This window comes from Homarus americanus, unplaced genomic scaffold (genome assembly GCF_018991925.1).
Source record: "Homarus americanus isolate GMGI-L3 unplaced genomic scaffold, GMGI_Hamer_2.0 scaffold48354, whole genome shotgun sequence".
Taxonomy (NCBI): Eukaryota; Metazoa; Arthropoda; class Malacostraca; order Decapoda; family Nephropidae; genus Homarus; species Homarus americanus.
The window spans coordinates 2088888-2111942 of record NW_024723833.1 but is presented as its reverse complement, the minus strand read 5'-3'; the positions used below and the strand labels follow the sequence as shown (position 1 = coordinate 2111942).

The window sequence follows — 23055 nt, the reverse complement described above, 5'->3', positions numbered from 1 at the left end:
GAGACCTACAACCACCAAAACAAGTCGTGTAAGTCGAAGAAAAATTTTTCATTGTATGGGGACCTCACCGACCGTCGTGTGACCTTCACTGCCAATTGGTCCCAACTTGACACGGCGTGTGAATACGAATCCTTGGTGAGTACTGCCTCGCTCACTGATCAAGCCTATAGAAAACTAGCAGGTGATATTATAATTTATAGATGTTTCTCCGACTAAAACAAACTATAATCGTGATCTCACATCAAAATATAAAGATTTTGATTTTGATTCTGTTGATAAATTTGACAATTTTTATGACTTCATGATACAGCTAAAATAGAGATGGGTTCACTAATATCAACGCTTAAGTCCATAAAAGACCAAAATTTAGGTGATACTTTCCCTAATGTTACCATTGCCCGAGGAATTTTCCTGTCACTGCAGGTCACAGTGTGTGAAGCAGAACACACTCCCACACTCACAGATAAACACCCTAGACTCCCCTGAAGGTCTCCCAGGTCTCCCACACTCACAGATAAACACCCTAGAGTCTACTGAAGGTCTCCCAGGTCTCCCACACTCACAGATAAACACCCTAGAGTCTACTGAAGGTCTCCCAGGTCTCCCACACTCACAGATAAACACCCTAGAGTCTACTGAAGGTCTCCCAGGTCTCCCACACTCACAGATAAACACCCTAGACTCTACTGAAGGTCTCCCAGGTCTCCCACACTCACAGATAAACACCCTAGAGTCTACTGAAGGTCTCCCAGGTCTCCCACACTCACAGATAAACACCCTAGAGTCTACTGAAGGTCTCCCAGGTCTCCTACACTCACAGATAAACACCCTAGAGTCTACTGATGGTCTCCTAGGTCTCCCACACTCACAGATAAACACCCTAGACTCCCCTGAAGGTCTCCCAGGTCTCCCACACTCACAGATAAACACCCTAGACTCTCCTGAAGGTCTCCCAGGTCTCCCACACTCACAGATAAACACCCTAGACTCCCCTGAAGGTCTCCCAGGTCTCCCACACTCACAGATAAACACCCTAGACTCTACTGAAGGTCTCCTAGGTCTCCCACACTCACAGATAAACACCCTAGACTCTCCTGAAGGTCTCCCAGGTCTTCCACACTCACAGATAAACACCCTAGACTCTCCTGAAAGTCTCCTAGGTCTCCCACACTCACAGATAATCACCCTAGACTCTCCTGAAGGTCTCCTAGGTCTCCAACACTCACGTACAATAATTTGACTCCTACAGGTATTCGCTCTGGGCTCTTGCTTGCAAAATTACGATTTTGGACATCACACCGAGAGCCTGGTATATACTGCACCTCCCAAGCAAGAGGTAAGTCTACGTTGAGTGACGCTACAGTGACTGACGTTAGAATGGTGAGTGACGCTACAGTGACTGAAGTTAGAATGGTGAGTGACGCTACAGTGACTGACGTTAGAATGGTGAATACAGTGACTGAAGTTAGAATGGTGAGTGACGCTACAGTGACTGACGTTAGAATGGTGAATAACGCTACAGTGACCGACGATAATGGTGAGTGACGATACTGTGTTGCAGGAACCTTTCTGTCATTGTGTTGCAGGAACCTATCTGTCATTGTGTTGCAGGAACCTATCTGTCATTGTGTTGCAGGAACCTATCTGTCATTGTGTTGCAGGAACCTGTAGGTATATCGAGATATTAATGTCGTCTAGCACTCAGGATGGAAGGAAACTCTAATGTGGTTTTCTTGTATAATATATAAGTTATATGATAGACAGTCTGGTGCTGGAGATGCTGTGTGGTGAGGGGCTGCTTGGTAGAGACGTGCGGTGAGTAGCTTGTTGAAGGAGGTAGATGTGCAGGAGCTTCGTTAGAGAAGGTGTTGCCTGTTGCTGGCCTCCTGGTTGAATGAAATGTTAACAGCGTGGAGCTTGCTGGAGGAGATGTTGCTTGTTCAGGAAAATGGGCAGAATGAGAATTGGTTGGTGAGGAAGCTCAGAGAAGGACATGCTCGCTGGAGGGAGCGAGGACCGCCAGGCAGGCGGAGGAGAGGCGAGGGTCGCCAGGCAGCGGCAGAGGAGGAGGTGTTGCTTGTTCAAGAAGATTGGTCAGACTGAATCTCAAGGGAGAGACAGAGCTTATATACCCCGCAGCAGCCGCTATGAGTCATGGTGGGAAAACCCGAGAAGTCGCCGGTGAATAGTTTCGTTGCTAAGATACGGTAACATCTGGTTGGTTGCTAGGGAAGGCGGCACATTGGAATGTGATAGCAGGTGGTGGGCTGCTACGCAGTTAGTTTGTAGGGGAGACGTCCACTACAAACCTATCTGTCATTGTGTTGCAGGAACCTCTCTGTCATTGTGTTGCAGGAACCTATGTGTCATTGTGTTGCAGGAACCTCTCTGTCATTGTGTTGCAGGAACCTATCTGTCATTGTGTTGCAGGAACTATGTGTCATTGTGTTGCAGGAACCTCTCCGTTATAGTGTTGCAGGAACCTATCTGGCATTGTGTTGCAGGAACCTCTCTGTCATTGTGTTGCAGGAACCTCTCTGTCATTGTGTTGCAGGAACCTATCTGTCATTGTGTTGCAGGAACCTATCTGTCATTATGTTGCAGGAACCTATCTGGCATTGTGTTGCAGGAACCTCTCTGTCATTGTGTTGCAGGAACCTATCTGTCATTATGTTGCAGAAACCTATCTGGCATTGTGTTGCAGGAACCTATCTGCCATTGTGTTGCAGGAACCTATCTGCCATTGTGTTGCAGGAACGTATAGAAGAGATGGTGCTGCCAGAGTGGGTGGTGGCGCTGGTTACTGTGCTCGCCACACTGATGATCATGGTGGCTGCCGTTCATTTGATCAAGACCTGGAAACGTGGGCATGATGAACGTAAGTCCTTGTGCTGAGTACATGAACTGGTTTGTCCGAACCCTTTGTTAAACCTTGATTGGGTCGCCAAACCTTTTGTTGAATATTTAGCAGTAATTATTTTCCTTACTATTAACTACGATATGTTTCACAAATAGAGCAAGTTAATACTATATTTATGTATCTCATAATCACTAGGACACAAAGCTAACACAGTTGTATTTTTCCTCCGTAAGAACTTTACATTTTAAATATGTCGTCAAAGCTAAACGTGCATAAGAGTCCCTGACAGGATGCATCACAGGGTGCTAAGAGAGCTGTGCAACGAGCTTCCTGAGCCCCTGTGGATCCTGTTCTGCAGACGCCTGGATGAGCAAAAGGTCTCCAGTGACTGGAAAACGGTGTATGAGTCCTATATTCAACAAGGGTGATCGTCACTCCACGAATAATTATAGACCAGTGAGCCTGACCAGCATAGTGTGTAAAGTGCTTGAGAGCATTATAAGAGATCCCATGATGGAACATCTACTACGAAACAACCTTATAAAGGACTGCCAACACTGTTTTATGCCGGGACGCTCCTGCTTAACACAATTGCTCAAGGTACTGGATCTTTGGACTCAAATTCTTTAACAGCGAGGTAATATTGACAATATATACCAAGATTTTGCCAAGGCTTTCGACAGCGTACCCCATGATAGGCTGAAAATTAAATTGCAAGGGTACGAGATTCGGGGAAGTGTCCTAGCGTGGATCGGAGACTCTTCATAACCGCAAGCAGTGTGTGGTGATTAATGACACGGAATCGTCACGTGTACCCGTGACAAGCGGGGTACCACAGGGCGCTGTATTAGGCCCGTTGTTGTTTGTTTGATTCATACATGACATACCACAAGCTATATACTCCTCCATACAAATGTTTGCGGACGATGCCAAGTTATTCGGGGAAATTAACAACCAGACAGACTGTGAAGAGCTGCAGAAAGATCTCTGTCAACTTTAAGAGTGGGCGAAGAAATGGCTACCAAGATTCAATGTCACGAAGTGTAAGAGACTGCCCCTGGGTCTCACCAACAGTAAGGAGGAGTATCACATGTGTCAACAGGACGAAGAAACTGCATTAATAAAGACCGAATGTGAAGAGGACCTGGGTGCGCATGTTGACAACGAACTGAAGTTCTCGAGCCATTGCGAGAAGTTGAATCAATAATCCCTCGAAAGAATTCAGAGGAGAATGACAAGAGGAATCCCGGACATTACGAACCTTGGTTACAGAGACAGGTTAAATTATCTTAATTTGCACTCCTTCGAGAGACGTAGAGTGAGGGGCGATATGATCGAGGTGTATAAATGGAAGTCAGGGCTAAACAAATGTGATATAACAAAGGTACTCAAGCTATCCAACCAGGAGCGAACTCGTAACAATGGTTTTAAAATTAGACAAATTTAGATTCAGGCGCGAAATAGGTAAACATTTGTTTAGAAATGGAGTAGTGGATGAGTGGAACAAGTTACCAAACATTATCATTAACTCCAATTGCTGGATAGCTTCAAACATAGGTTGGATGGATATATGAGCGATAGGGGTTGGGTGTAAACTGGACTGCCTACTATGAGCCAATAGGCCCGCTGCAGTTTCCTCCATTCTTATGTTCTTATCTAGACGATCTTCAAGAGCGAGGTGCTTCCCTGTCTGGAGTACTGTCAACCTGTCTGGTCCCCGAGATATGCTAGAGACTGCCTGCACTGCGGCACCTCAGCTACCCTGAAAGATTAGAGTGCTTGCAACTGCCTAGCTTATACTATAGACGGGCAAGGGGTGACCTAATTGAAGCTTAGAAACATCTCAGAGGTCACTACTCAGTCAAGTGCTCATACCTGGAGCTGTCGGACACCCGCCCTACTAGAGGTCACAGTTCAAGGTTGAAGAAGCAGTGGTTTGATTTTGCACCTGTTGCCCGTGCCGAGGCACTCTCCCAGACGTGGCATGAGACTGCCTCCGTCGAGGCGCTATCACCAGCTGTTACATGACCTCGCTGTCGTCGCTCTGCAACCTCAACACCGAGAGTGGATCTTCGAGTGCCAAGACCTACCTGCAGACACCGACGTACATTTCACACGGTGTGATCAACTAAATGCTATTAAACGCAGCCGGTTCACCGCTCCTGGTAATGACCTTGTCACATATGATATGTTAAATGCCCTTGTTGCCACCCCTAGTGATTCCCTCCTCTGTCTATTTAACCACTCTTGCGATATTGGTCAGCTGCCCTATGCATGAAAGACTACCACCACCATCCCAGTCCCTAAACCAGGCAGACATGACGAATATCGTCCAATCTTCCGCATCTGCTTCTCAAAGATGATGGAACGAATGACAGCCTCCACTGGAAAACTGAAGCCTACCTGCACCCCGACCTCTTTGGGTTTCGCCCCGGGAAGAGTACTGCTCACTACAGTCCTCCGAGCAAATACATCCAGCAAGACTTGGAGCCTGAGCTTGGTCTGTGTCATGACGCAGATATCATCAGCATAGCATATTACAGCCTCATTTGGCTGAACTGGAATGTCAGCAATAAGCTAGTGCATCAGTATATTAAAGAACATAGGACTTAACACTCCTCCCTGAGGCGTGCCAAGCTCAAATGATCTCATTCTGGCACTTTTAACTCCCCTAAACAGAACACTGACATACCTGTTGGACAGATAACCCTTTATCCATGTCAGGAGGTTACCTTGGATGCCAAAATTAGCTAGTTGCTCAAGTATAATGTCTCTATTAGCTACATCAAAGGCTGATTTAAGGTCTAGGAAGGCTGTTTGTGTCTTATCTTTTGAGTGAACGAGATATTCTGCAAAGCATATCTGTGTGCTATGCTGGGGCATGAACCCATACAGATTAGGAGCCAGTTTGTCTTTGACTTGAAACATGAGACGGTTTAGAACAACTCTTTCAAGGACTTTACACATACAGGATGTGAGTGAAATTGGCCTGAAGTTTGGAGTTACTGTAGCTTTAGGGATTGGTACTATGTTTCCATGAGTCCATGTCTTAGGCAGAATACCCTGTGTGAGGCACATTTGATACAGGTCAAGCAGTGGATGGTTAGGGACCTCATTTAACAATCTCAGGGTGTTATAGGTTATGCCATCCTCACCAGCGGAGGATGATTCACCTTTTATTAGTGCTGTTGTTAGTTCGTGGTGCGTTATAGGAAAGTGGTCGGTAAGGTCTGGTGAGGAACAGGCTATTTCAATATTGAAACCCCTATTAATGTGTGTGGTGTTAAGATATTGCTGTATGTCAGGAGGCAGGGAAGTGATTTGTGACACACTAGACCATTGGCCTAATAGCATGTCAGCATATTCTGCAGGGCTGTGATGAAGTGACTTGGTAATGGCTCTAATTTTCTTCCACATTTCTGCTAGAGTGGTTGTTCTATTAATCCCCTGTAAGAATTGTTCCCAATAGGTGTTTCTCACCTGACCTTTGGGTTCACGAAATGCTCTGTTAGCTTTGAGGAATGCAAGAGGTTATCACTAGTTTTATTTTGCTCATAAGTGTTGGCAAGCTGTTCTACCTTCTCTCCTTCTTTGGTGAGGATGGGGTCATGTGTCCACAGAGGTGGTTTAGTGCTGCCCCCCTTCCTCCTTGACTTAACCCAGGTGGTATAATATGTGGTAATGACATTTACAAGATCACAGCAAAATTCATCCACTGACCCAGGTGTATATCCAGCATACCATCTATGGATGTAGGCCTTGAAGTGCAGTTTAAGATTATCTGGGATGTTAATTCTGAGCTTAGGATGGGGTTCACACTTGACATCAGTAACAGTGTATTCAGTAAGTATTGCATAATGATCACTGACTAGGTGGTCTGAGATGACCTTAGCCTTGACATTACTGTCTACTAGGTTATACCCAATCACATACAGTAATCAAGTCTGTCCCCCATCAGATGTGTCACTCTGTCTGTGTCGTACACAGTGATATTATGATTATTGATGTAATTCATGAACACCCTCCCATTAGAGTTACACTGGACATCACCGAGGACAGTGTGACGAGAGTTAAAGTCACCCATACACAGCATAGCATTGTTACTTGATGGCTTTGGTAACACGCCCGCTCGCAGCTCATTACACCGAACATAGATGTTATACATGGAAAATTGACTGTTTGCTGTCTTTACTGTAAATTGTTGATAGTGAATACTTTCTTCATTGTGAGTTTTGATCCATTTACAGACCAGATCATTCTTTACATAAGTGAGCAGGCCACTTCCTGCCCCACTATTGTATGCTGTAAACCCAGCTATCTTGGGTGCAACATTCTTCTGGGTGCTGGACGTGTAAGGTTCTTGTAACCCAATTACATCAATGTTAAAAACTTCAACAAACCATTGTAGGTCATTAATTCTGCGGTTAACACTCCGGATGTTCCATGAAATGAACCTAAGCGTTCGTGTTACTCGTTCCACCTTGAACTTAGTATAGAGAGTCGTGCGTTGGCTTCATAGATCAACCTGACCAATAAGTTAACCGTTTCAAATTCATCACCCCCTGGAGTTCTTGATAATGCGCCTCACAGCCCTTAATCCAGTAGGATTTTTATACACAGGTTCCTCAGGTTCCTTCATTAGTCCCGCGAGTTCCTCCTCCGAAAATATTGGAAGAAGTACATGGTTATGGACAGTTTTCAGACCTGGGGTTATTAAAGAGACCACGCTGGCAGTCTGGGGCTCATTGACAGTCTCATCATCACTGACTCTCTATCCTCACTACTTGCCCTTAACACCCTCAACTCAAGTTGTCACGCACTTGTCTCTGAAGCCAGACACAAATATGCGCACCTTGTTGACCGGGGTGTCAAGATCAAACTGTCGTGGATCCCCTCTCACATAGGCCTCAAAGAACATGACAGAGTTGATGCCCTCGCCAAACTCGCGTCTAACAAAGACACTGTTGAATACAATCTGGGTCTGTCAAAAAGAACCCTTAGAACTGTAATTAGGAAAGAACTGATTGATGAATTTGAAACAAAAGCAGACAAGTGCAAACAGGCACTAGTCGATCCATAGTTTACCATGATGAGATGTATCAAGTGAAACATGTATATGGAGCAAGTAACAAGATCACTAGATTACAAGATGTTGTAACCGCTAGATCAAGGTTAGGTTATAAGTACCTCTGGCAATATGTTCCTCAAGCAGATGTAAACAAGACTAAATGTAAATTGTGTGGCCAGACATATAGCTACACACTTGAACACTACGTCCTCGACTGTGTGAAGATAGAACCTTTTAGGGACAGGTCCAAGCACACTGTGTGTGAAATGGCACAACACTTCATCTCTAATGGCAAGATAGCCGACATATTAAGATTGTATCTACTTTTTTGCAGTCATTAGCTATATCAGTTCCCATGTATAGAACCAAACACACAATGTGCTTGAATACTTCTCATGTAATGTGAATAACAAAGTGTAGGGCCAGACATATTGCCTCACTCTGCTGTACTCACAGTTCCTAATTAGTTACCCTTTATGTATAGAACTAAACAATGAATTTATTTGAAATACTGTTTAACATTCAATGCCATAATATCCTGACAACGGGGGCTAATTATTCTGACCCTTTGTAAACCATACTCTGTAATCCTTTTGCGTTACCGCTCACAGGATGAGTATGGCGTGCACAATAAATTAGCCGCTGTAAGCGACAAAATTAAAATTCAATTCGCTGGCCGTCCAGCCTCCCCTGCCCACATGCCCTTCCCCTGCCGCCAACCCTTACCTTCTCACCCTGCCCTGCCTTTGTTTTTCTTTTTGCATTTAGTTATTACAGCTTAGTGTAATTGACATAGAGAGAGGTAATTCTGTAAAGACCTTCCCTAGTGACCTGTCCACTGCTATTACACCTCTAGCATGTATTTGAAAGTTAATGACACCTGTTCCATGACATAACCATCTATAGCTCTCTCTCGCCATCCTGCATAGGTTACTTTCGGATTAACGAGAGAGGCACTGTGTTGCATAATATCATGACGGCATTTATAGGTGTTGATAATGTTAAAGAAAATTATATTCACTTTTAGACTTTCAGATTAAGGAAGAATTAGACCCCCCTTACTGGATGTCACATAGTCTCAACATATGGTCGAGTTTGGGATTTACCCGAGATACCTGAGGATTATGGGTGACTGAAATCTGAAGGGTGTGTACACCGCCTCCGACCTAATGACCCCGCGATGTCTCACACTTGATCTCATATTCAGTCAGACGTAAACCCAGTATTTGCAGGTCTAGCAAAATACCGCTAATGGGTGTGAAGTCTATGTCACTTGACTTCCCCACTTGAGTACATACCTCTATCATTCACACACTAGAGCAGTGGTTCTTAACCTTTTTTGAGTCACGGACCCCTTTGGGAATCTGGTGAAAGCTATGGACCCCCTCTCTAGAAAAATGCACATAAGCACATAAACACAACTTTGCATGTAATGAATATACTTTATTTTATTGAAAATTCATTGCCTCATACAGTGTATGACATACACAAAGTATGAATAAAGTAAACAATCTTAACAAAGAATTATGTTTCACACTTGTTTATGCAAAAATTAATGGCCACTCCATACAAAAATGAAATACAATCATCTTGTGCAAATTAAACAAAACAAAACTTTAATTCTGCTCAAAAGTTAATTTCGATGTGACGGTTGTTGTTGTTTGGATTGAAGATAAATGTTAAATTTTTATCTGACCTTCACGGACCCCCTGAAGCCCATCCATGGACCCCTTGGGTCCATGGACCCCAGGTTAAGAACCCCTGCCATAGAGGGAGGCCAGACTACCATGGCGGTTAATAGGCAGCAAGCATGTCCATGATGGCGACAACGATGCACCCCTGCAAGCTGATTCCTGTAATGCGAGACGCAGTGAAACCCTGACGGAGAGAATGACGTGACGTAGTGTCGCTGCCAGTATGCCTTTTCGTCAACTTGGGTATGCCGAATGCAGAGATGTCCCCAGCTGGGATCCTGTGATCATTGCTTTAGTCAGGCCGCCAGCCCAACGACACCATCTGGTAGATTGCTGGTACCACAATCATCGGGAAAGAAGTAAATATCTAAGGGCGACAGAGTCGACTTGATGCCTCTCTTGGACCCAAGGGCCTTGCCCTTATTGGTTGGGTAGGAAGGGGCTGACATTTAATTGTGTTGGTTTGAAATCAACATGTTGGCTACAGTGAGCGCTTGTAATGTCCAAACCACTTGTCAGCTGTTAGAAACAAGTAGAGGACGGGGAGAGAAGTGAGAAGTTGATGTCACCAGAGTCATGACTCGCCCTGTCCTCAAGTATAGATGGATGAAAAAATATGCCTGACCGTGTAAGGGAGAACTTGGGATTCGTAACAATTCAGATTCGGTCTCAGTATTGTTAGGTATTGCAAGTGCCACTGCATGTTATGACCATAAGGTCTTAAGGAAATATCCTATTTCTGGGCTGTCACCAAGAAGGTCTATAAAAAGAGAACCAAAATTAAACAATTTACTGATAAAGATTAAAACTTACAAAGTAATACAAAAGAAATAAAATCACACTTTACGTTACTATAAACAAGATGAAATTAGTACACATCACTTATAAACTATATATACAAATACCTATACCAAGATCACTACCAATAGAATAACCAATAACACAACCAATACCAACTTGTTCAACTTATGTGTTTGAGGGAGGAACCGGCTGAAACGTGCTTATAGGGAGAAACAATACACACGGTAGAGGAGGTTGAGAAAATCTATTCTCCTTATCAATACTCAGGCTTCTTTTGCTCTAGGGGAATGGAGTCTCAGCAGTCTGTCACACTGAGGACACACACAGGGGGCACCACACCGAAGATCACAGCCAAGTCTCAGAGGAGCAGCCAACCTAGGCGGGGAGTAGCTTGTGGCCAACGGGCTCACACCACCCTGCCGGCTTCCCACCAACCTTTGGGAGTGGCGACAGGGATGTTTCGAATAGAGGTAAACCAGGGTTGTTCGTGGTTTCTGCTTCGAGACTTGTACAGAGTGGGTAACGACTCCCGGGGTCGTAACACCCTGTCCCGTTAGCAGCTCTATTATGGTTCCGCCCCATAGGTACGTACGTACCTGCCAGTATAGGATTATCATGCCGAATCTAATGGAGTGAGGGAGTGTGGTCACTGTGGATATGACAGATGCCCTGTGTCCTAATTGGAGATGGAGAGGAAGATATCTATTTGTGGAGTTGTTCAGATGTTGTATAGAAAGATAACTAGCTAGTCTCCCCACTACAGGAAAAGCTCACGTTCTCATTATGAGTTCTGACAGTAAACCGCCCAGTAAGCCCGTCGTCAGTGATAAAGAGGTTATGCCGCTAAACTCAGGTACCAGAGAGGCATACCGCCTCGATATTGTCAAAAGAAGTATCTCTAGGGGCAGCTAGTACGTGGTGGATAATGTTGTCAAGAAACTCCACGTCTCCAGAAAACATTAATTTTGTTCACTGGTAGTCGATACAAGTAGAAAGTTAGTGAACAGTAAGCAAGTGTTGGTGGGCGACCTGCCGTCTGCAAACGTTAACTCTGTATCTCTGCCTGTGTGTGTGTGTGTGTGTGTGTGTGTGTGTGTGTGTGTGTAATAATAAAAATAAAAATAATAATAATAATAATAATAATAATAATAATAATAATAATAATAGTAATAATATGAATATGAATATGAATATGAATAATATGAATAATTAACGGTTTATTGACAGAGCGTGGCAGCCGGAAGGCTGAAAATATACAGTTGCATAATTGGGGAATGGGTCTCTTGATTTACAAATAATATACAAGTAACATAAGTGATCCAAATATGATATATAATGACTAGGTGGGGAGAAGGTCATACTACAGGGCATTTCAACATAGTGACAGTGCAAAACGGTAGGATTGACTGGTAGTGAATACACTGGTTGATTACAAGTTATTGATAATTTTTACAATGGTTGGGACTGGGGTGTTCTTATAGTGAACAGTACGTGCACGTATGGGCTGGATGCGGTTGTGGTGTCGAACAACAATTCACGGACGAGGGATCTCGAATGGTAGTAGGAGCCGGTGTCGAGGATGGTGCAGAAGCTTCTCACCAAATTTGCAGATGGGTCAGTGTGTTGAGCGCTTCTTGATATGTGGGGTACGAGGGGAAGAGAATAATCTTGCATGCCCTCTTTTGCACTTTTTCTAGGTGTTTACGTTATGTGGCATTTAGGGAGGAAGACCAGGTAGGGGAAACATAGGTGAGCTTGGGAAGTATGAATGTTGAGTAAACACTGAGGAACTCGGGCGCAGGAACTCCGAGGGACTTGAGTCGGCGGAGGAGGTGGAGAAGGAAACTGGAGGACTTGACAACTTCACTAACGTTTGTTTTTCAATTTAGTTTGTTGTCTATGGTGATGCCGGGAGCTTAGTGGAGTCTACAACCTGGAGTGTGTTGGGGCCTAAAGTAATGGAAGAGGGTGGGACAACGTCGGAGCAGAGGTCGATGTGCATAACCATGGTCTTGGTATGGTTGATGGTGACGTGGTTGTTGGTGGCCCAATTTTGGAGACTAATTGATAAATCCTGGAGGGCGGTATAGTCGGGAGCAGAGTTGTTGACACTGATCCCAATGGTGGAGTCGTCGACATATATCCAGCCAGCAGGGGTTTCTCTTAGGGCATCATTGATAAGCATAAGGAAGCAGAGCGGTCCCATCTTGGTGCCTTGGGGGACGCCACAGATGAGTGACTGAAAAGTGGAGATAGCCCCTCGGAAGCGTACGGCTTGGCGTCGGTCACTAAGGAAGTCTGTAAGCCACGGTATAAGACTTCTTCGAAACCCGAGGTCAATAGCTTTGTTGAGGATTAAATTGTGGTCGACTAGGTCAAATGCTTTGGAGAAGTCAATGAAGGCGACAGCCACAGACGTTTTTCGTTTTTCCAGATGGCGGTATATGTAGTCGAGAAAGCTGACAAGACAATGAGAGGTGGAGGAAGTTTTCATATGTGTGTGTGTGTGTGTGTGTGTGTGTGTGTGTGTGTGATAAGAACCATGATATACCAGAAGATGTAAAGTGTAGTATATATGAACTCGGCTAAGAAAATGAAAGCCAGAGTTTTAAGTGAATTAAGATGAGACGTGAAGAAAATCTATGTTCTGAGAAGTCCTGCAAATTGACTTTGAAAATGAATATGTTGAGATTTTTAAAGTGATTTTTAAATTTGTGTTCATATATGAGCATGTTAAGACGTTTATAATAATGCTGAAAATTCATGTTGAAATTGATCAAGTTGAATTTGCCAAAATTTTGAATAATTGGAACCAAAATGAGATAAATTAAATTAGATAATAAGTCCATCTTGTATTATATATGTTTGTCTTGTGCATGACTATTAATTAAGCATTTTTTTCATTTGATTGAATTTATTATGATTTCTTAAAAAATTATTTGATGCCTAATTGATCTTGATTTTTTTTTATTATTTACCATTAGTCAGAATTTCTATCCTACAATGATTTCATTACTGACTTTTCTTTTTAAAATTGAATTTATTCCTAATTTTAGCTCTCATGATTTTGCCTTCTGTCAGTTGATTTTGTGTGACTCAAATTTGAAATTTTTATTACGTTTGTTTTCAGCAATTTCTAGTGTTATTACCTTAAGATTGAGAGCATTTTAATATTATTTTGACATTTACTAGAATTTATTTTCTTTGCATGTGTGTCAACCTGTGTCATTAGTTCAGATCTACTTACATACCTTTTTGTGAGTTAAGTGATATTTAGCGAAGAACAGTTTGATTTGAAAATATTGAGAAACAGATGTTTTGTATTGTCAATTTGATTATTATGCTAATTAAGTTAAGATATTCCTAGCTACGATTAGAAATGAAAATTTTTGAAATATTTTGTAAACATCTCAAATTTTCATATCGCTAAGCGACCAGGGGAAGTATTGTAACAGTGCCATGTTTTTAGTGTAATTGTTACCTGCCATATCATCCGAGATGACAGTGTTCCCGCTAAAGCCATGAGTGCCTGGGAGGGTTGACCAATGACAGCGTGAGTGCCTTAGGCCTGGGCCAATAACAAGAGCCTAGGAGACGTGACGCCATGAGTCTGTGGCATTCCTTAGAGTCCTTCTTTGTTTAAGTTGGAATTTTGTCTAGAGATGTGTGGAGTGATTAGTAACCAAGTGAACATTGAGTATGAACCTGACGGTAAAAAGACCGTATCATAAATGCTGTCATGTTATGTAGTGAGTTACTCCTCCTTCATACGCGGCTCCCCTCCCTACCTACCCTCGGTGTGAGGGTTGGACACAAGAGGGAGACTCACCATTTTCCCCTTCCACACAGCCCACCACAAATTGCAAGAAAAATGATTCCAACGCCAAATGTCTCGGAAAAATCTCTAGAATAACAAACAAAAAATATACTGTAGTAAAATATTAGTGGTGGAACACCGCCTAATTTACACAAATCCAAGATGGCCAGTTGGCCACCGCGACGTGTCATTACATAATTTTGACCATCTTTATTATTACAATCAGAATACTAATAAAGATATACAGTATTAGCACACAAAAAATCATACTGTACACCATATAGAACTGTTCTGAATACACCGAGGCTCATAAAAAAGCTATTTCCATTAAAGTGGAAATTTATACATGTGGTTTTTTTTTTTAAACCCTCACTACACTACATCCAATCTTCGGCTGCAGTATCTAGATATGGTGTCCATTCTACAAGGTGTCATCAAAGCGGAACGCACTGGGAACAGACAAAGCACCTGAATGTGCTGCAGGAAATGTCGCTGCTGCACGACACTACACTTGTACTTGCAAAAAATGAATCAACTCGAAGAACAACTCCCACGAGAATACCAATATTTTCAAAATGGTTTCCATGTCGCTAAGCGATCTGAGAGATACTGGGCGGGGTTATTTCGGATCTCATAATAAAGCAGGTGTTGATGAGGAGCTTAAAGACATCAGGTGGGCTGACAAGTTGACTAGGAATGTCTGAAGCTCAACGTCTAGTGTGTATGTTGTCCAGCAGTGACACTTCAGAGGTCAACCTAGCAATGCAGGAGTTGACGTCTGTCAGCTATCAGACAAGCGAGCAACACAAAGATATGTCTGCTTCAACACTGGAGAAAGAGATGACGGACACACAAGAGCTTCTTGACTTTCTGATTTCAAGGAATCCTTTCCGTGAGAATCAAGCACTTTGCTATCTTCTCACTTAACTGGTGTACAATGGCAGTAGATGTTACTGGCAATACAGATTGTTCTAAAAAGGTTGGCAGAAACATCCTGCAAAACATGAAGGGGAAGAATGTCGCCAAATATTCATGCAAGGAAAAATATGAAAGAGTTTCCCTTAGTATCATCAATGTAATAAAGGTCAAAGAGGAGGTGATCAACATAGATTGATTGATTGTGATAATTACATCCCTGGCGAGGCAACAGCTTACGTCATATGTCGCCGAATTAAAATAGAGGCTTCAAAGATTAAAATCAAATTATGTAAGGTAAAAAACATAAGTAACAGATTACATAGAACTTGGACCCTCAATTCCTGCTCCAGAGGTTAGTTACAGCATGTAACCTTAATGATAATCTGACGGAAGGTTCCGGTATGAGCTCCATAGCTACCAATCTGCACTCTTTGAGAACAAAGGCTTCACTGGCAGATGTGTTTTGGAATCAATGGATTACTTTCTGAATCGAAAATAATTCTCAGTGGAGTACCACAAGGCTCTATCCTTGGACCCACCTTGTTTGTGATCTACATAAACTACATAGATGGAAACATATCGAGCCACATTGTCAAGTTTGCAGACGACTCGAAGATATTTGGAAAAGTAACAATGTCTCTTGAAATTATTTTTATTTACTGTATTAGATAGTTACTGACATGCTGAAAGTTTTCAATACTAGGGAGGGACTGAGTGTGACAACGAACTGTGGTTTGTCGCTGCTGAGATCCGTCTGTTCTCTTGTGATTATGTTCCCACAGCGGAGCGAGTGGTGCAGTCAACTGGCTGCTTCTCAGTTATAGTTAAGAGATACAGCTGTAACATAAACTCCAGTTATAGTTAAGAGATACAGCTGTAACATAAACCCCAGTTATAGTTAAGAAGTACAGCTGCAACGTAAACCCCAGTTATAGTTAAGAGATACAGCTGTAACATAAACCCCAGTTATAGTTAAGAGATACAGCTGTAACATAAACCCCAGTTATAGTTAAGAAGTACAGCTGCAACATAAACCCCAGTTATAGTTAAGAGATACAGCTGTAACATAAACCCCAGTTATAGTTAAGAAGTACAGCTGCAACATAAACCCCAGTTATAGTTAAGAGATACAGCTGTAACATAAACCCCAGTTATAGTTAAGAAGTACAGCTGCAACATAAACCCCAGTTATAGTTAAGAGATACAGCTGTAACATAAACCCCAGTTATAGTTAAAAGATACAGCTGTAACTATAAACCTCAGTTATAGTTAGATACAGCTGTAACATAAACCTGTAAGTCTCTGTATATATATATATATATATATATATATATATATATATATATATATATATATATATATATGTATATATATATATATATATATATATATATATATATATATATATATATATATATATATATATATATATATATATATATATATATATATATATATATGGCAATCACTGTAGGTGCGTGTTTGTGTCACGCGAGAATTCAAACTACTTTACAGATCTGTAGTGATGATGGATGGTGTTATGGTGATGATGGATGGTGTTATGTAGTGATGATGGATGGTGTTATATGTAGTGATGATGGATGGTGTTATATGTAGTGATGATGGATGTGTTATATGTAGTGATGATGGATGGTGTTATATGTAGTGATGATGGATGGTGTTATATGTAGTGATGATGGATGGTGTTATATGTAGTGATGATGGATGATGTTATATATAGTGATGAGTGATGATGGATGGTGTTATGTAGTGATGATGGATGGTGTTATATGTAGTGATGATGGAGGTGGTGATGGATGGTGTTATATGTAGTGATGATGGATGGTGTTATATGTAGTGATGATGGATGGTGTTATATGTAGTGATGGATGATGTTAAATGTAGTGATGATGGATGGTGTTATATGTAGTGATGATGGATGTGTTAAATGTAGTGATGATGGATGATGTTATATGTAGTGATGATGGATGGTGTTATATGTAGTGATGATGATGGTGTTATATGTAGTGATGATGGATGGTGTTATATGTAGTGATGATGGATGGTGTTATATGTAGTGATGATGGATGATGTTATATGTAGTGATGATGGATGGTGTTATATGTAGTGATGATGGATGGTGTTATATGTAGTGATGATGGATGGTGTTATATGTAGTGATGATGGATGGTGTTATATATTGTGATGATGGATGGTGTTATATGTAGTGATGATGGATGGTGTTATATGTAGTGATGATGGATGTTGTTATATGTAGTGATGATGGGTGGTGTTATATGTAGTGATGATTAGACAATAAAATAATAACATTTTAATGCTAAAAAAACATACTTTGCTGTACCGTTGTCGTGAAAAACATGGTGGAACTTACATACACCGTTAATAAACTATTGATGGAAGAAGAAGTTTTGGGGACTGAACAGAGATACAATGTGGAGCCTCCCGGAGGGGAGCGTCCTACCGTTGCCCAGAGGATGAGCCTCCCGGAGGGCGGCGATTCTGCTAGTACTGTAATAATTTTATTCTCGTTTGTGTATCCAACTATTCATCTATTTCTAATCATTCTGTCTTGTTAATTTCACTATCTAAATCCGCTACTGTAGTTACTGTCGTTACATTTTCATGATTATTATGAAACTCAATGTGTTCTGTCCTCTTAAGAGTCTCCACGTCGCGACAATACTTCTTCCATAAAGTAAGGCGAAATACCAAAGCACACAGAGGCGACGAACATACTGAAAATTACCACCAATCTTCAAAGGAGCGTGTGGGCGTAACACTGATATAATAATAAATTACATGATGTTATTTCTACCAGGAGGAGCAATGGTCGTGAACACTGGTGGAAACAGGGATGACAGTTGGCTGAAGGGCATAGTTCAGCAGCAACAAAATGCACCAACAAAACGGAACGTGCTGATAGTATACGCTCAGGACGTGAAGCACCAGGTGGCCGCCTTCATCAGCCTCCTGCAGCAGAAAACCCCCCATCAGGTGAATGGTGTGTTAGGATCTCCCGCACCTGCCATTAGATAAGAAGACATCGTAGTAAAGGGATTAATTAGCAATCAAAATATCAGGAAGTGGGCACCAAATATTTATTGTAATACAAACTGGCTGTGACAAAAATCAATTTTGATTGCTAATTAATCCCTTTACTACGATGTCTTCTTATCTAATTTAGTCTGGCTACCGCCAGACGATATTATTCAGCCGGGGAAGTTCCATCTTGTAGTCAAGAAGTTAAACAAAACAACACTGCTTCTACAAGATGTTAATTCAAACATATCCATATTATATTTGCTCATAAATGCCTCCTTTTACAAAGGAACACCTTACACAGAATAATATTCATTACTCTCATACTATTGTAACTTTAGTATTTTCATCTGGCTAGCGCTAGACGATTACACTGCTGAGTAAACCCCGTCTGTACTGTCAAAGTGTTCTTATGCCTTGTAATCTCTCTCAACTGATATACACTTTCTGTCCTCATCCCTAGTACCCCGCCCCCCAAACACCCCTCCCCTCTACCCCCCCCCCCCCACCCCCCGCTCACAAGTGAATATACTTCAGTTTCACACTACAGAGTTCAGGGTTCACACCTCAGGGAGAGAGAGCATTGTCAACACTAAGTGGTAAATGTGGGAGCGGAACCAAGTGTACAGTACCCAGTCTCCAGTGGTAGGTCTTAAATCACTGGAATTTATTCGTAATAATGACTGATTTTTTTTTATTTCGGCCGTCTGGTGATTTACAAAGTGTTTCTATCATGATAAGCCTCTTCCATGATTCGGTAGTTGTTAAAAAATAGTATGTGAAGGCTTATGGGATGACTTGCAAAGTTCCCCCAAGTACGTCATTTATACTATCTTGTGTGGGAGAGTGACAACATTGCTGGCCTCCACAGATCCTAGACCTGTATGACCCAATGGACCTGGATAAGTTATCGGACGGCACAATGTGGCTGATGAGGAAGCTCCTCCATCCGGCAACTGTCACACTCCTAGTGGCCTCTAAGGAAGCTAGAAGACTACAGCTTCAGCACACCTCCCTCTCGATGTCTGCTGGCCAGAATCTCCATGGCAAGAAACCTCAATTCACACCAGAAACTAAGAATCGCAAGATACAAACAGAAATCACACCATCTCAGAAGACAACCTTGATGAATCCCACTCGTGATGATAAGACCGGAGATATGATCTTCAACCACACCTTTGTCCAGAACACGACCGAGAAAAATGTTTATGGTCTAGAAAACAATTCTCCGACCATTCACGCTGAAGTGAAGCCCAAGGAAGTTTCAGACATAGACAGTGAGGAGGAAACAGTTGAAGGACAAGAAAACACAACAAACAGGGAGAACACAAGTCTAGGATGCAACAACACCAATAATTTCTCAGACGGCAAAGAAAATGGCGGTACACAAGACAACACACAGGCAGTGACTGGTGAAGAGGGGGCCTTCCACTTCCTCTTGGTTGACTTCCTTCACAAACTCGAGTCCTCTTTCTTCTCCCAAGACTACAAACGTCTATATCAGATACAGTGAGTTACTGAGTGTTTTCATGTGTTCTCAGTTTGAGGCATCGTGTCATTATTCTTACGGTCGTATCTTGTTGTTCATATACAGTACACGTTACCACTCAATACATAAACAAAAATATTGATAATTCATCCAGTTACAGCGGTGTGTCTGTAGACTTTATCCATGAAATGTATGCCCATAGAGCCACACACACACACACACACACACACACACACACACACACACACATATTATAACATGCCTTACAATAAACAACCTCCTAATTTAACATAATTCTTTGATAAATCTCGCCTAACATTATAGATCCTTAATTATTTACCTTATTTAGCTCACAGTCACCCACTAGAGGTGATCATGCCAAGGGAAGAAGGCCAGTGGTCTGTGTAGGATCCCGCCATTGTTTTACATAAATTTGTCAAGGGCTATTTTGAAGCCCAGTACTGTTCGTGATTCCACAAGTTGGGCTCATAGACCGTTCCAAGGGTCTGGAACTGTTTCCTGATGTCCATTCTCGTGTTGGTGGTGCCAACATTATAAATGTCTCTTTAACATTTGCCCTATTGTGTCTTGAATCAATTATAGCAGATAGCATCCGATCGCATCTAGAGAAAAGCAAATTAATCTACGACTCTCAACATGGGTTTACAAAGGGAAAATCTTGTCTAACAAATCTGCTAACGTTTTTTAGGAAAGTCTTCGAGGTAGGAGATAATGACGAAAATTACGATGTTATTTACTTAGACTTTAGCAAAGCATTTGACAGAGTACCGCATCAGAGGCTTCTGAGAAAAATTATGGCTCATGGTATTGAGGGGAAGTTTTAAATTGGATAAAATTATGGCTCACCGATAGAACGCAGAGGGTCAGGGTAGATGGTGTTAAATCTGAGTGGGGCCATGTAACCAGTGGGCTTCTCCAGGGGTCAGTACTAGGCCCACTCTTATTCATAATCTACATAAACGATCTAGATACTGGGATCAGCAGTGACTTAAGCAAGTTTGCGGATGACACCAAAATAGGGCGGCAGATTAATTCAGGGCAGGATGCAAATGCATTACAGGAGGATCTAAATAAACTGCAGGGGTGGTCTGAAAAATGTCAAATGAAATTCAACGCCAGCAAGTGCAGCGTACTTAATATTGGAAGAGCAAATACTGATAATGTATACAGCCTTAACAACATCAACCTAGAGAAGTCGACTTGTGAACGAGACCTCGGGGTACTTGTAAGCCCGGACCTACGGCCCAGAAAACAGTGCGTTAATGTTCGAAATAAGGCAAACAGAGTATTGGGTTTTATATCTAGAAGTGTAAGTAACAAGAGTGCAGAGGTCTTATTGCAACTATATCTTGTGCTAGTCAGGCTGCACCTCGATTATGCGGTTCAGTTCTGGTGCCCTTATTATAGAATGGATATATATTCACTAGAGTCGGTGCAGCGAAGAATGACAAAAATGATTCCGGGACTTAGAAACCTTCCATATCAGGATAGGTTAAAGAAACTAAACTTGCATTCCCTAGAAAGACGAAGAGTGCGGGGAGATATGATAGAAGTATTTAAGTGGGTGAAAGGAATCAATAAAGGGGATATAAATAAAGTTCTTATAATATCCGAGCAGGATAGGACTCGGAGCAACGGATTCAAGTTGGATAAGTTTAGGTTTAGGAGGGAGATAGGAAGAAACTGGTTCACAAACAGGGTGGTGGACGAGTGGAACAAGCTTAGCAACGTTGTAGTAAGTGCTGGAACGCTGGAAAGTTTCAAAAGGAGGCTAGATAGATTCATGGATGATAGGGAGTGGTAGTAACTCTCGACAGGAGCTGCCATGCACAGGCCAACCGGCCTATTGCAGACTCCTTATTTTCTTATGTTCTTATTAAAATAACATAACACGGTGTTACTTTCTCAGGTTTAAGGAGACCCCGGAGGAGGCGCTGCTCAACCACGTGACTCCTGGGCGTGTGTACCGCCTGCCTGGCCACCTGGACCACCTTCTCCATGCCCTCGCCTGCCCCCCAGGTATGCTGTACCACCTCTTCCCATAGAGAGTGTCAGTGTGTTATAATCGATTGCCCCTTCATAGTCTTAGTTGGTTTTACGAGTATTACCAGAGTTTTGATTTAGTGTATTCGTGTGCCACTGTCTTTTTTGTGATCTAAGTATGTTCTCTCAATGTCTGTCTGTCTGTTTATCATTTATTCCCTTCTCTTATATGCCAATCAAAAGGTTCACTTAACATGTTTTCTTTCACGAATAAACTAGTATCGCTGTCAATAACTTCAGCAAGAAACGTGAGAGGTATAGGTTGACGCCTCCTGTGTTCACCTCAAGAGGGGGAACTTTAGCGCTCTTAAGCAGGTGATGTCGTGTAGGTCAGGGGTATATTTTAGACAGAGAAGATCACCTGAAGATTTGCCCTCCCCAGCTTATTTCCCCTGATACAGCTTATTCATATTTATCTTAAATTATTTTATATTCTTTGTTATTTGCTTTTATTTTGAGTGATGTAAAACACTCACGTTGTTATAAAATGTATGTCGTCTTTATTACAGTGGCCGCCGAGAAGGAGTTGACACAACAGACAACAGCTAAAGGTGGCATCCCGGTATAAGAACAGCATTTGAAGATGTCCCACAAACTGATCGGAATTTTCCTGATTATTTTCATTTACTTCAACATTCTTTGAACGCCAGCAGTACTGCGACAATAGTGCTGATTCTCACTGACTGCTTAACCTTTGCACCAGTACTGACCAACAGTGTTTCCCAGAGAACTGACAGTCAACTGGCGAAGAGGATAAAATAAAGCTGTAGACAGTGTAGAGTGTAACAGTACAAGGGGAGGGTTGCGAACGTTCGTAAGATGAAGAAAAATCGGATTTTCTGAAGAAAAAATCCTCAGAAATCTGGCAACTTTCGATACATTACTGCCAAGTATAAACAATGTACGATAATATTTTATACCCTAAAAATATCATTAACCATTTTGCCGCGTTTCACGCACTTGCTATTTTATTCTGGCTACCGTCAGACGATTTTATTCAGCTCAGGGTAACGTTCCGCTGGGAAAGGTTAAGTACCCCCCACCCCCACCCTTGCCTTTTCGCTAGGTGTTGGGTAATTCTCGTTTTTTTTTCATAATCAGAGCAAGCAAATTTATTTGTTTTATTGTTATATATCGTATTTTTGATCGAAACTAAGATAAGCTGCATCTAGCTACTGTTTCCTCAGACTCAGAGGAGATTATATTAGTACTGGGCAAACATTCTGAGCTGCAGTATCTCTTTTAAGTTTCCCTGCTCTTTAGGGCTCTAACGCAGTTTCCTCG

At 42.1% G+C, this 23055-nt stretch overlaps 1 protein-coding gene across 1 annotated transcript; it reads left to right on the top strand.

Annotated features, from left to right (window-relative positions):
• Positions 1-22816, top strand: LOC121863732 (the record flags this gene model as incomplete). Its single annotated transcript, XM_042362483.1, is given in 7 exon segments — positions 1-135; positions 1250-1336; positions 2755-2878; positions 17998-18173; positions 19090-19727; positions 21638-21747; positions 22281-22816. Coding segments are annotated over 7 exon segments (1329 nt in total), but the record flags the coding sequence as incomplete, so codon positions are not given.
• Positions 22817-23055: the final 239 nt, after the last annotated feature.